We start from the raw sequence: 15,488 nt of genomic DNA, 5'->3' as shown, positions 1-15,488 counted from the left end.
TCTTTCTACCTATGTATCATTGTTTAGCCAGCAATACTTATCCATCTACACACGAGTATTCGCATGATTCATCGCCAATTATGGGTCAGTGATGTGGAGCAAAACAACTTCAGACGCTCCGGGAGGTAAGAAAGCTGAAAACTTTGGCGCGAGCACTCACAGGCCTGGGGCACAACCATGCACCACGATGACGCAACACCTGCGAACCGCAATCATGAATCATCTATCCGTGCAGCAGTGGCATAGCCAAGGGGGAAGCTTCTGGGGCTTCACCCCCCACCCCCTTCCCTTTTTTTCCCAACCAACATGTCCGGTCTCAGGGCGCCGCCATCTTGCTCACTGGGGTGCGCTTAGGCGCGGTCATAATTACGAAGACTTGCTAAGGCGTCGTAATCGCATTATGGCCGCGGCCAAGCGCCCACCAACTAAGCAAGATGGCGGGGCCCTGAGACCGGACTTGCAAACATGTATAACATACACATGAATTGTGACCCCCCTTCCCTCCCTCCTCACACCATAGACATACTACCAGCAGTCTTGGGTAAGTTACTTTTAAAAAGTAATTCGTTACAGTTACTGTCAGACAGAAGTAGCGAAGTTACCGTTACAGTTACCGCAACAAAAGAGTAACTCGTTAGAGTTAGTTACTCTTAAAAAGTAACGACGTTACTTTTCAGTTACTTTTCTATAACACAAAAAATGTAGGAAAGGCTAGAAAACGTCCATCCCCAAGTTTTATTGCATAAAATTAGAAAGTACGCTTTTTACTTCATATTGTAACTTAGCAGAAGTTGCTTCTCGAAATTAGTGTCTGAAAGTTTCCCTTGTTTTTGGTGGCGAACACGTCCCCTGCCCTTGCTGAACAGACCCCGCGCAACCAGAGCAACGAGTAAAACCCCGCGTAAACAGAAGTAAATTTTGCCTCGACTGATGACACCACGCCGGAGTAGTGGCGCAAATCAAAATACGAAGCATGATCAGTGCAGGTTAGTGGTGCTAATGAAAATACAAAACAATCGCAATGCCCTCGGAGTGTATTGTTGTTTCACTGCTCAAAAAAAAAGAACAGCGGCAACATTGAAAGTGCTTCAAGATACTAAGATGTCAGTGCCCAGCCATAAGGTACAAACGCGTGCGTAAAGATAACTAGATATTTTTTTTTATCACATCTACACGTGACAATACTATATTCGGGTCGTGACTCGCGAGAAATAACGTAATTTAAAAGTTTGTGCAAGGCCAACTTGACACTCGAAACGTTGGAGCAGACAATCTGGAAAATGCTAGGAATAGCTAGATTGTACTCGTTCAATGATATATTATTCCTAAAAAAACTGAAAAGTAACGACAAAAGTAACCTCGTTACTTTTATTGTTACCTGAGAAAAAGTAATAGAACTACAGTTACAAGTTACATTTTTAAAAAGTAACTCGTTACAGTTACAAGTTACTGAAAAAGTAACAAATTTACAGTAACGCGTTACTACCCAAGACTGACTACCAACCAGCTCAACCCCCCCCCCCCCCCCCCCCCCCCCGGCCCGCGCACCCACCCTCCAAATATTCCTGGCTACGCCACTGCCGTGCAGTCCTGACCGGTGTTCTCGTAACTACAGAGAGCGGCAAGGGTGTCCCTTACCAGTGCCACATATTGTCCAGGCTCGCCGGCTTCAAATCGCTTCCGCATCACCGTGGTCAGGACGCAGCCCAGAGGAATATTCTGCGACATGATAAGATCGTCTGAAAAGCACGCTTAACGTGAAACTGGAAATAGGCGAGTCCTTTAACTGGGTCTTCAAAGATCTTACCTGCGAATGAACTCCATTCATGCACACCGTGTCGTATATCAGTATTAGTGTCATCTCAAAACTTTATAATAAAAAAACAAAAAGCAGAGCCTCTTTCAAAGTGAACGATGAGTTTCAGAGTCGGTGTCTCTCCTTCAGCAACCTCGAAAAGTTTTTGATGTAAGATTTTCTTTTATTATACACAATTGAACATCCACAAAATCATTCGTTTTCACCCTCCATCTCTTTCCCCATATCATCTAGCTAATCTGAAAGGTGAATATTGTATTGAGGAATTTTACAAAATCTCGTGTGGTCTACTTCCATGGTCAGCTTCTCAACGTTAGGCTGTCTGGATGACTGAGGGTAAAAATTATCTTTCCGAAGTTTCAATAGATGAACATTTGGCGATTCTTTGCGGCACCGACTGCCGCGATGGTGCTTGTTTTAGGAAGAAAATAGCAAGTACGTCCGCTATTAGCGCATCTCGTGCGTTTGTTTCCCCACCAAACGCGCCCACGTTTGGTGGGGAAACAAACGGGGCGCTTTATCGAGCTTGTTGTCCACGCAGCTCGGTGTTTACCGATACGGCACAACAAAGAAATTGAACCTCGCCCAGCACGGTTTAAGCACGAGCGCTTCGCTCTGACCGGTGCTTTGGTCGCACGGAGAACGGCCTTGAAATTATCATCTTCGATATTTCGGATAAAAAACAAAGAAGAAAATATGGTTTGGTGTTCCCAAAGCTGAAGCGTACCGCTAGAGGCGTGACTGTTCGATCCCCTCCCCAAATGTAACAGATTAAACTGAAAGACGCCACCTTCTTTCCTCAAATTATGCTCCGTCATATGTAAACGTGTTCCCTGCGTCACTCCTAAAAACAATTAGAAGCCGTATTTTGTTTTATGTCAGATTGCAACAAGACGCTACGGGCCGAAGACGTCTGTCATTTTTCATTTGATTTCATTTTATTTACCTCAAGGACGTCTTTTGAGGGCGCATTACATGAGGGGGGGGGGGGGGGGGGGTAGCAATAAATGGGAATACAATATTCTCATTTATTCCAATGCAGTATTCCAATTTTTTTTTTTTTTTTTTTAGTTTGTGTTTTTTGGCAGTTTCAGTTGCTGTGTCCGCCGTTGTGCGTGAATTGACTCCGTAAGTGCAATGTCATGGGTCCAAACAAACCGTTGCTAGGATCGTTGCTATGGACAAATACATGTTGCTAGGTTTCGCTACGAAAACCCGACCGTTCAAAAATCAGGAGTAGGATTTAAACTTCTAAAAATGACAGGTATAGAAAGCTTGAATGTCATATGTTTCGACAGAAGTGTGCCGGTAATCGCTATTTACGACTGCAACTTCCGGTCCTTAAGATGCCTGCAGCAGACGACGAATGCAAGATGCCGTCTGCCACACGCCCGCCGGCCAAGTCGTCATGCGAATAAAAATAAAGACGATATATTCTGATATAGCATTTGCTTGAAATATAATCAGTTTCAGACACTTATAAGAATTCATGGTGGGGTGCAATGCAAAATATGGTTTATCGAAAGTTCGGGCGTCGATCGAAATGATAGTCAGCTAAAAGATCGCATTGCACCTGTGAGAAAAGTACTTCAGGCGATCGGTTCAGATCCCAAATTTTGTTTTCGGACACGCGCTATGGGATGGTGCTTCGTATACCTGGTTTTAACCATCCCGCGGAGAATGATTCTAGCAGTGTTTTCAGATTTCCACAAGACCCCAAAGCGTGAAAGAACTGGATAAAAATATAAGGTGAGTTTATTACAGATTTCGCATCGCGGGTTCGATTGAGATCTTTACCAAAAGAGCACACCCACGGAATTTGATGTATACCAAGGAAAACAAAATGACAAATACTGCGAAATCGCCAGACATGCAATTCATTAATAATCTAACATCCTCAATAATAATATTAACAAACGACCTACCTCGACGGCGTACGACTTGTTTCTCTTGCTGGCCTGCACTACGCCGGTAATGCACTTCAGGTCGTAAAATATAATTGCAACACGGGTTTACGGTTTTCTATATTTACCCCAAAAGTACCGATAATTGTGCGTCAAATATTATTTGTGATGAGCCGGTGGGAGAAAATAAAAGTATTGCCTAGCTGTCTAAACATTTCACGAAAGAATTCCACATAAAGGACGAAGGCGCTCCAAATGAATTGCACTGATGGGTCCCTTGTGAAGTCACGTGACGTGACATCCAGTAACGTCATAGTGTCACACGACGCCATGATGTCACGTGATCATTGGAAAAGCTAGCGGTCGTGTAACCTTACGTTATGTACCCACGTGACGTCAGCGTCACATGGGTTCATGGTGCCGCGTGACCTCACCCCGCGATGTTGTCACGCCGTTACCTGACGTCATATCACGTGGCGTCACAGTGTTACTGTGACGTTATCGAAGCCGCGTTCCAAGGTGCGGAGACGAGAGCGCTGAAGGTTCTTACTATACTCCAGCGCCAAGCGTAACAAACGCGGCGTAGCGCAGCGCACAGAGTTATTGATTGGTCGAAGAAACCGAGTTCCTGCTTACCGCCCAATAAAAGGCCCGCGTTCTGCGCTATACATTTAGAACAGACACCAAACAATGTTACGTAATTACTACAGAGTTTATGCGCATGGTAACTCCCCTCCCGACGATACGCGATCACGGAGGCTCGGGCAGCCAAACAAAAACGAGAGAAAATATTTCAATCTGCGACCAGGAAACAACTAAAGCTGCAGTTTCAAGTAACGTGATTCGGTTTGCAATTCGGTTCGCGATTTCCAGTCGCGACGTGCGATACGGCGCGCAGTTACGTAAGTGGGTCGGGGACAGCAACAACCTTACCACGACGCCCAACATCACGTTGAGTCCGAACTCGAAGCCGTCGACGTGACTGCCTTTGAACAGGATGGCGAACACGCACTGGACGACCCCCGCAAAGGCGTGCGCTAAACCGGCAAAGTTCCGAAAGCAGACGATGGCCCCGGTAGAAATCTTCATCTTCTGGCCGATCGTACGAAGTCCGCTATCCCGCAGATGCGGCCCTTCCACGCTCGCCGTTCTACGCGCTTTACCGCGGCACGGGTTGCCGTGCAAAACTCTGAAAACAGAGAAGGTCTTCCGGTAGCAAGCGCCGCCGCACGTCGAGACAAGGGTACCGATTCACCGAGATACGGACTGCAGCCTTCGATCACGAGACTTGCTTCGTCCGTAGCGTGACTCGCTGAGTCGAGATAACAATCGCCCTGCTATACTTCGTTACACGACATTAAGTCAGAGTGCAGCCGACACTGCGAGCCGATGTGAAGTCGGTCGAACGCCACTTGAAGTGCAAAGTCATGGCGGTGGTTTGTGGTTGTCTTCCATGCGCTGGAGGAGCGCAAAACATCGCTTGGAATCGAATATCGCTGCGTCATTCATAGCCTTCACGGTGAGACCCAAGGGAGTTCTCTTTGCAGTGTTGAAGCTGGAGATGACGCAGCGCTAATTCAATAGACCGTGTGCAAAAGTCCGCACCAACGCCTGTCCGCCATTGCTTGCTCGCGTATACCTTGAGCATGCATTGGACACGAGGTCCGCGTCATCGTTCGGCGTGAACTCGGCTCAGCTCGAATTGGACACAAGCGCTGCGTCAGCGTTCGGCGGGGACTCGGATCCAATCACGCGCTTCGTGTGTCCAAGCAAGATTGGCGAGCGCCCATGTTGCTCGACAAACTTTCGAAAAGAGTGCATACGAGCAACATTCGCACACCCCCTACTTCGAGTGCGCTTGCTTTCACCGACTCAACCAGTCAAGTTCAGATACTTCGCCGTGACCTTGCGGTTTTAGCCCCTGTGTCTGTTTACAAAACCCCCGATGCCCGAATCGAAAAATGTCAGCCATATCGTAAAAGGGACTGCAGAAGACGCAATCAACATGCTGATTTCTCACAATCCAACGAGAGTCGCCAAACTCCAGGAATAGTGCCAGCGATAGGAAACACATCAGAATCTGCGCATTTCAGGAGCAGAAAACATCACTCGCCTCCAGAATTGCGTTGCGTCATCCTCACTTTTATCGACCGGTGACATCGCTTCCCTCGATCATTCGAACAATAATCAAAGAGCTCGCTGCCTTGTCTCCCTCGCCTCAACGAAGCTTGTCAAAGGCACACCTTACCCCCGAAAGGTTGCGAACAGTCTTTCGAACTGAGCTGTCTCCCGATTCTCATCTCTTTCCAATCGTGGTAGCAGATACCGCAGCCCTTCACCCAAATACCGGCAGCCCTCCCCTCTCCGGGGGCAGTCCACCTTTCCAAAAGCGTTCCTCGATGGGGAAAACTAAAGGCGGCAGTTAATGGGGGTACGGCTGCTTCTTGGTTTTCTCAACATCCCCCACCGACTGCGTCCTCATCTAATTTAATTGGCATAATCATCAAAAAGGTAAGACTGGCAGCACTCGTTGATACTGGAGCAACGATTTCAATAGTTAGCGAGAACATTCGAAGCAAGTTTAAGCTTGTTACCATGCCATGGGACGGTGGCAGTCTTCATGGAGTTAACACGACCCTGATAAATCCTCGTTGGCTAGCTTCCGTTGAAATCTCTATCGATAACGAACCTTATCGCCGTTGCTTTGCTGTCTTGGACAATTGCACGCACGACATAATTTTAGAATGGGATTTCTTAGCCAACCGACGGGCACGTATTGACTGTGGCACACGCACACTTCTCCTCAACGAAAATGCGAAAGACACTTCCACATCTCGTAACAATATGTGTAGCTCTCCTCGCAGTGAATCGCACACGGATAGCACCATTTACTGGCGCTATCGTATACAATTGGTGGAATATGCGACGGACGACACCTGCATGCTGGAACCAAATCGCGAAGTGTTATTTCAGAAGGGACTTGCTTTACCCATGACAATCATAATGTGCACTGCTGCCAAAACCACCGTTTTTATGGTAAACACCACTAACATTGCTCAAGACTTGTCGGCTGGTACCTGTGTGGCTCTCGCAACAATTAACAACATAAAGTATGTCAGTAGTGTCAGTGATGCTACTGTAACCCTAGCATCTCCTCTGCATGGACGCCCGAACTCCTTCAAGTTGCTTCGGAAAAATGTTAGCACTGATCTGCCACCAGAGCAGCAAGATGTTACAAGTTGTTATGCTCCTTCATTGACATTCTTTTTTTTTTTTTTAGCTCTCAACTTCTGGCTCAAACATCAGCTTTTCAACACACAATCGATACTGGAAAAAAACAAAAACAAAAAAAAAACGTACGCAGTTGTTTGTATCGAGTTCAGAAGGAGAGGTCATCCAGAGTAGGGCTGGGCAATTGTTCGATTAACCTACCGATTAATAGATTCATGATTTAATCGCGATTCATCTTTTTAACCGGTTAATTGGTAAAATTTTGACGAACCTAAAGAGGTAAAAACTCATCACTTTCACCACGCAGACGTGGACGAGTACACCTGTGTGAAGGGCACGCAGTAGTGGTACACGACCGCGCGCCGGTGCGAGCGAAGGATTCTTCAGAACTACGCTCTTGCGCCCTGGGCTTTGCCAGCACCAAAAACTACTGAGACGGAGCGTGTTCTTCGGCGCCTCACTAGATGACGCTGTGCATTTCGCATATGGCTAGGTGGCGTAAGCTACCGCCCGATCCAAAGGGCTCAGCCGGATTCATCCATCCATCCATCCATACTTAGTCTCTTGTTCAGCCGTCTGTTCCCCCACAGTGGTCTGTTCTTCCTTCCCACACTAATATCCTTATATTTCGCTCTGTAGTTTACGCGTCTGCCAGTCTGCAGAACAGCACGACGGGGGGTTCTTGGCACGTTTGGCTAACACACGCAGTGATGTGATTGACCCGAATCGTTTTATAGCACCTTTTGGAGCAGCAAAAAGTACTTTTGGAGCACAAGCACACACGTCATTTTTATTCGTACCATTGTGAATATTATATGTTAACATATGTGCGTGTGTTGGACTATCCAACTAAAACACGTGCACGCTTCACACTTCCGTGCAACGGCAGGTTTGATTTCCTGAACAGAACTAGCTGTTCAGTTGCACATAGAAACACTTGGAATGGCAACAAGATGCTGATCGTGAAGGACTGCTGAGAAGGGTCATCCTAGGTACAAAATAAAATGTAAACCAAACTGTATGTTCTACTAAAATAATGTTAGAATAATTTTGAGCACACAAATTGAAGTTCCATTCAAGTTTTTAAAGTTTGCAATAAAACGGAAATTCTAAATGCAGCCTTTTTTTTAATCTTTTGTCATTAAGTTGTGAGAATTAGTGACCTTTTGCATGTAGAACCTCACAATATCGAGATCGGCATGTGAACGATAAGTATGCCTTCTTAAAACAATCCAGCCAAAGTGGTTCAGGCTATTCTCAAGCTTAAGTATACTGCTCCACCTAACTTAGTTTTAGTTTATTTTAATGACTCTACCTCGAACGTGTAAAACATATATAAAGGTGACAACTGAACAATGGATTTCAAATTATAAATTTTGTTAAAAGTACTTTTGCAAAATCACAAATCTGAAAAAAAAAAAAAAAAAATATTTATATATATATATATATATATATATATATTGCTAGAATACCGCAGTCTATCATAAATAATAGCCACAGTATAATTTAGAAATGTTTACTAACTCTAAGAGCTGTTACATTAATACTCACAAAGTTCTTTCTTTATATATATATATATATTTTCCCGATGCTTGGGTATTTAACGTCCCGCTCTGGAAGAATGTTTTTTCTTTAGCACTCAGATGCGCTGCGGCGAAGCAAGATAAGCAAAATTACGAGGTTTACTTCGCGGTTACCGCTTCACTGCAGTACACAAGAGAGCGGTGAGAAGAGCACTCAACAAAGCTAATTTACCCGCCAGAGCACACTTGGAACATAACAAATATTCCGAATATTCCGAGTACTGTCAGCGTCTGACACTGATAGAAAGATCAAATAGTATACGTTATTTGCAGCTAAAATCGAAAGTTATAAAACTTCGCACAAGCCTGCCATAACGATTCGGACGTGTAGCGGAGCCTGAGCCAATGTAATTTCACTTTCCATGAAGTGAAATTAATTTTTGGCGCAATGTTGGTGCAAGTTCTTCATATCTGGGCTAAATGTAGCAGGATGTAGCAGGGTACCCTCTGGGCGCAGTTTGTCGCAAATGGAGCAGCAATCACATCACTGCACGCATCATGGGAAACGAGCTAGAATGGAAAACGCAGACAAAAACACAAAAGCCTCCTTGGTGACGTTTTATTGACAAAGTGGTGAGCCTTGGAGTATGCAAACACGGAAACATGACTGTACAAGCGTAGGTCCGCCTTTTATATACTATCAAAAGCAACTGCTTATATAAATAAATTGCGTCTTGAGAAGCTTCCTTTATTAAGAAATCAATAAATAGGTGCAGTAAAAAGATGACACAAGAATAAGGCAACGACCGACACTGGCCATACTGGAAATATACTGCCACCGGGTGTCGTGTTTCATGCACAGCTTGAAGTTATGGTGTACAAGCGCTTGGCTTCGGGCAGTAATATTACCGTAACAATGCTAGCACACGATGAAAGCTTAGGCAACTGCGTTTGTGATCACTACAGGAAACGCAAGTAACAAGACAGGATTACCTGCCAGGTCTCAATTCGGAAAACACCAAACGTAATGACTTTCACCACGCAGGTATGAAGCTGTCAAGGCTGGGATCACAACAATATATATATATTTGTCACGTCGAGTATTCGTCAACAGAGATGTCACACTTCAGCGGAAAAAGTTGCAGCTTATAACAAAACTAGTTCTTGTGTGAGGCAAAATGACTGTCGACCTACATTTCCCACAGGACAAAGCAAACTTCTATGAGGCAGTCCTGGGCAGATGACGTGTGTACCACATCAGCATCATGATGGTAGATGCCTGACACTCATCGCACCTAAGCCTTGAGATTCTCATTTGTAAAACTGCACACATTTTGCAGCCACAGAAGCAAACTGGACAGCAGAAGCAAAAGCAGTGCATGTCCTCTCCGGAAGGAGCATCCCAGGTTGCTTAGACACTGCAGAAACACTGGCAGGTGTGTTTAAACCTCCCGGAAAACACCGAAGGTGGCCGCAAAATATTTTTATTTTTTTTTTCACCTAGACAGAAACGTTTTTTTAATAGACTTCTTAGCCAAGTTTGAAGACATTTTCTTAATAGTCGACCTTTAGTTGAGAAGAGAGAGAAAGGGACTTTCTCTTTTTCTTGATCCAGATGAAAAAGTAACCTAAAGTCAAGGACTTGAATGGTCCTTCCCACCTCCTCCAAAATGTAACTTTCCTTCCCATCACGGGCTACCTTGTCCCCGAAGCTCGCACAACAGCAGCTTAATTTTCCTCCCATTGTCAAATGCAGAAAGAAAGGCTAAATATTTAGCTTAAAAATATTTTGCAAATTCCCTTTTAATTTTTTTTTTGTGGGGTTTTCACTCTCTACTAATCATTACAAGCACCTATAGCACCGGTAATGATATTGCAACAGTAAGCAAAATTATAATTTGCATAAAGATACAGCAGGAAAAAATCACTACTCAGAAATGTTTTATATTAAGAATATTTAAATGTCAAGGTTAAATGTCACGGTCACAGATCATCACAGTTTAGTTGATACGACAAAAACTCTGTCAACTGTGAAAGCTAAAAGACAGACCACTTCTAATCCATAAAAGGAAGTCTGGTGAGGTAAGAGTTTTTGAAAACAGTTCCAGAAAACTGCCCATAATGTGCCTTGTCAGGAAAAAAAAATAAAAAAATATTGCTCTCTCACTTAAATAATCATTGTGCTATAGCATTCACAAAAGTTAACAAGGACAAGTGGATGAGATTAAATCTCCAGCTTCTCTAGATTTCACCCAGTAAATTATTAATGCACCATAGCAACATCTCTTGTGTGGACAAAACAATAAGGAGACATCTCTAATGAACTGGGCTCATATTGTTAATATAGCATTATGAAAGATACAATATTTCATATGAGACTGTCAATGCAAAAACAATGAACCTGCATTTTGAATGCAAGCAACACTAAGCACGCCCCTTCAATATTTATGTTGCATAGCTGTCATGTAGTGAAATAAACAATCAAGATAATCCTCTACTGAGTGATTTATAGTAAAACAAATTTTTTAAAGATATTCAGTGTTGAGATACAAGGAATTATTGTCTAGTTCTGAAATGTAACCATGCCAAGGCAGTACAACTGCAAGTTTAAATGATGCAAGGCAAATGAAGAGCCCTAGTAAAGTCTAATAGTGTTGGTAAGTAAACTAATAGGAACAATAAAGCAGATCTCCCGATGCAGTTAATACCAAAGACTGGTGACAAAATGCATGAAAGACTCGAACAAAAGATGAGACACAGCTAGTGTATCTAGCTGCACATGCTCAACAATTTCGCAAATCTTCATTTGTATTTGTCCCTACTTAAAGGGTACTGACCTTATTTAAATATATTGCCCCAGTGGCATCAGAACCGGGATGAGAAAGATGGGTTGTCTTTTGTCTCCCCAGACATTTCTCTTTAATTGCTGCACCCCCTTATAACCACACGCACCCCAACCCCTTCATCTCCCAACCACTTCCAGCACGACAGTATTGTCCTGAACATTTTTTAAACTGCGTACCAGGTGATATTTTTTTTTTTTTTGTAAGTGTGTGCAGGTCATTTTTTCCAATGAAAAACATAGTTACAGAGACTCCAAAGCATTGTCCTACTATGTTCATTTTAATTGTAACAGTCCAGACAAGCACCATATTTTTTTAACTCTTGACCACAAAGGATTCAATTCTTTCAACTAAAATAATCCCATATTTCCCATTTTCCCAGTCCTTAATTAATCTTCACCTCTGAATTGTCTTATCAAAATGCTTTGTGTATAAATACCCGAGAAAGCTGTCTGCGACCATTAGAAAAAACTAGTCTATATTTTTAAACACCGACAGTATTTGCTTTACACAATGTTTTCCATCTTCCACGTCTGTTAGTAATTTGCGTTTACAAAAGCCTTACTCTGCTCAAGCCTGAAAACAGAGCATGAAGCAGAGTTTTAAAAAGACCCCACACTCACTGAAAAAAGCAAGAGAGGCATTAACAATAAAGAGCCCTCAGGAGCCCTCGGCATCCACAAAGCGCAGCTCGTAGTGGCCACAGCCCTCGTGCCTGAACACAGCCGACACCAACCCGATGCACTCTCGTATCTCCACTGCCACCCCGGGCAGTCGGTCACAGAACTCCGCAATGCCTTCATCCGACACCCCCTGGTCTGTCTCTAGCATGACCACCTTCAGTTCGGGCGCGACTCGCACAAGCTGCAACAATCCAGCATCCGTGACCTGCGTCTGCACCAGGCAGACAGACCGCAGTCGTGACATCCCTCCAGAGTTGCCCATGGCCGCAACTGAACTGTCCTTGGTTGCTGTGCAGCCAACAAACAGATGCTCCAACGTGGGGCAGTAAGATGCCACCGTTTCCAGCGCATTCTCGGCGACGTAGGTGCCCTCTACGTCAAGCAGGGTGAGCCGCGAGAGCTTGCGGAGCATGTCCTGGAAGTAACCGGCACTGTCCAGGAATGGGCAGCCCTCCAGGTACAGTTCCGAGAGATTAGGAAGCCAGGGCCAGGGCTTGGCTTCTGCGTCGGCCACAAAGAAACAGCGGCCGAGATCGAGGATCTGGAGCTTCGAGAGGCACTGGCCTTGGCGGCTGGCCTTGAAGAAAGACGACCGCCCCACAATGGAACCGCGGAGGGAGAGGTGTTCCAGGGTGTCCGGAAAGTCTGTGAGCCGAACACACTTGTCCCGTGACGAGGAGCGAAAGCTGAAGTTGTGGATGTGGAGGCGACGGAGCCTCGGGCAGCGACGCTGGATCCTGCCCAGTGCCCGAGGGGACACGCTACACGCCCACAGGCAGTGGTGGTCGCCAAAGACACGCAGTTCTTCCACAGCGGGGGGCATGGCACGCATCTGGAGGAGCAGCTTGAGCTGCTTGGGCGTCAGCTCCACATGGGATAGGTCCACGCGACGATGAAGTGTGCGGTCCCGAGACAGGGCGTACCACTTGCGGCAGACCCTGCAACCAGACGGCATGCATCCTTTCTGAGGTTGTCACAGTCTGAGTCGACTCGATACACTGAGCGCATAGTTTGCCATTGAGAACCCGCTGATGGCAAGCATCCAGGGTACACAAGCTCGTGCCATCAAATGTGCCATTCCTTAACAGATGAGAAGCCATACCATTCAAAAGTGTAGCAGATTATGCCGGTAAACTATGGCCTACAAAGGCAAGGACCAAAAATGATTACACCAGCATTGATGTCATTTGTAGTTTATTTTAAAACAATGGGCATCATTGGTTGTGTGATGATTGTTTTAATTATTTTTTTTCTCACCAATATAACATTTTATTCAATAATTCTTATGGCAAACACTTTTTTTCCACTTAATGTTATGTTTACCAACAAACTGATGTATGAACTTCTCTTTTATATTACTTTTAGTTCTAGAGAGACACTTAAATAAAATGGCCCTGTGAGGGCTGCATCTGTCCTCAAAAAGTCTTCAGTCACGGGGGCATCTTTGCATGGGCAATGCAATTATAAGTGGATGTGAAACAGCATTGTCTTGCTTCATTCCACCTTTTGCACGGCACTCCAGCAAACAACACCGTCATATTATTAGGCAGTGATTCCCCTTTTGAGTTTATGGATTACTCAACCTGCCTTAATGCACAGCATGGGTTACTCATTATACAAGCCATGTGTTCCAACTTAAAGGGGCATTAAGATTAGTTCAGGATTAAAAAAAGCGCAAAAGACAAAGGGCCTGACGAAGCAGTAACACAGACGCGACACTGACTTACAATTAAGACTAGGGGTCGGCACTTGATCGATTAACCTACCAATTAATCAATTAATGCTTTAATCACGATTAACTTTTTTATCCGGTTAGTATTTTCGAAATAAATAGCGCGAAGGTCAAGAACAAACTGACGGTACAAGCACTATTGTCGCTTGTACCGTCAGTCTGTTCTTGACCTTCGCGCTATTTATTTCGAAAATGCATATCCAACTAGCCCACCTTAATATTTTAATCCGGTTAGTAATTGGTTCAAGCTTGACAAACACAAAAAAGGAAAACTTCAACGCTTTCATCAAACAGATGTGGGCGAGTACACCTGTATGGAGGCAAATTTTAGGAAAAATTTTGACCTAAAGTAAACCGAAGGGGCAAGATTTGTAGAAAACTCCAATAAGTGGAGAAAGCTCTACTTGTCCCAGCCACTTCAACGCCACCAAAGTGTCTGTTTAACGCAACAGAAACTATTGTGAACAATCAGAGGCGTTGACTATTACCGAAGAATATCAGTGAACCTCTTTGCCTCCGAGACTGAAGTAATAATTTGTGGGTGTGGGCAGTGGCATTGCCTGGACTTTTTTTTTTTTTTTTTTTTTTTTTTTGAGGGGGAGGGGGTTTGAGGTGGCTGGGATGTCTATGACTTGGGGTGTGGAAAGGAGGAGGGGGGTTCAAAATGTATGTGTATATTATTCGCGACTCCAGCAAAACGGACGCCACCAAGCGGGAAAACCGGGAACCAGCCGGTCCAGGTCGCTCCGCCAGCTCCGCGCCCCTCCGCGTCTCTGGTGGCTTTCGCGGAGACGTGTTGTCGGCGCGGTGGCGAACAATGTAATTCGACGAATGTTTGAATATTTCTTAAGTTTGCCTGAGTGATAATTAGTGTGGTGAAGCCTCAGTAGATTGTTTTCTTCTATTACGTGTTTGAAAGCCCGTTTACTCGACAACACACGGTCGCGTGCTTTCGATTTCGTGGATGGGGAGGAATCACAGAAAAACGTTTTGATTTCTTGTCTGTCTCGAATCACATTCAAAGTTACAACTACTTGGTAACTGATAAGTGGTTTCTTTATAAGGATGTAGGACAGTGGACTGAGGACGACAGACGAGGCATTTCACTGGAGGGAACATCAATGTTGCAGTAAATTGAATGGGAAGGTTCGATAGCTGCTTTTCTTGAGTTTGGTTGTGTTCGGTTAGCTTCAAGTTTGAGCCACCCATGCCGGTCGGTGCGTCGGCTATTCACCAAAGAAATGGGCGTACCGAGGAAGTAGCGGAAGAGTTATCAATTTACGCTTTCAGGGATCTCTAGTTTTTTACTTACTACTAGCTTATTTTTAGAAATAATAGGATAATGGCCAAGATGAATAGCGTTGGCTGTTCATCTTGGCTGCTTTTTGCCGAAAAAGCCTCTGGACCACACCGAAGGAGTTGGGCTGATTTCGCAATTACTTGATTCAGGAAAACCTGCTCGCTGCAAATAATGAATGAGGGAAATTATCTGTTTTCAAAAGGTGGGGGACGAGTCTAGACGCTGTCACGGCATTTTGACCTATCGCGCCTCCATTTATATTACGAGGACGTCGAAGCCAGCAACAATATATGTCTACATTGGCCAGGTTGACCGGCCAAAAAAAAAAATACTCATTTTCTCCGTTCAGGATTCGAAGCAAAGTTCAATGCAGAAAGGTTCTGTGTGAATCTTCGATGAAGACTCTTCAGTTTGTCCCCGTGCTGCCGGCTATAGAGCCATTTGGCTAAGTTTAAG

General features: G+C 44.6%; 1 protein-coding gene across 1 annotated transcript; it reads right to left on the bottom strand.

Annotated features, from left to right (window-relative positions):
* Nucleotides 1-9,078: 9,078 nt before the first annotated feature.
* On the bottom strand, nt 9,079-12,938 carry LOC8050679 (F-box/LRR-repeat protein 12; the record flags this gene model as incomplete). Its single annotated transcript, XM_040207654.3, is given in 1 exon segment — nt 9,079-12,938. A coding segment is annotated over 1 exon segment (961 nt), but the record flags the coding sequence as incomplete, so codon positions are not given.
* Between the last annotated feature and the right edge of the window lie 2,550 nt (nt 12,939-15,488).

The sequence above is a fragment of the Ixodes scapularis genome, unplaced genomic scaffold (genome assembly GCF_016920785.2).
Source record: "Ixodes scapularis isolate PalLabHiFi unplaced genomic scaffold, ASM1692078v2 PGA_scaffold3__209_contigs__length_174095766, whole genome shotgun sequence".
NCBI classification, from domain to species: Eukaryota; Metazoa; Arthropoda; class Arachnida; order Ixodida; family Ixodidae; genus Ixodes; species Ixodes scapularis.
Note: the sequence above shows the minus strand (reverse complement) of the source record. Positions and strands in the feature narration are given on the sequence as shown.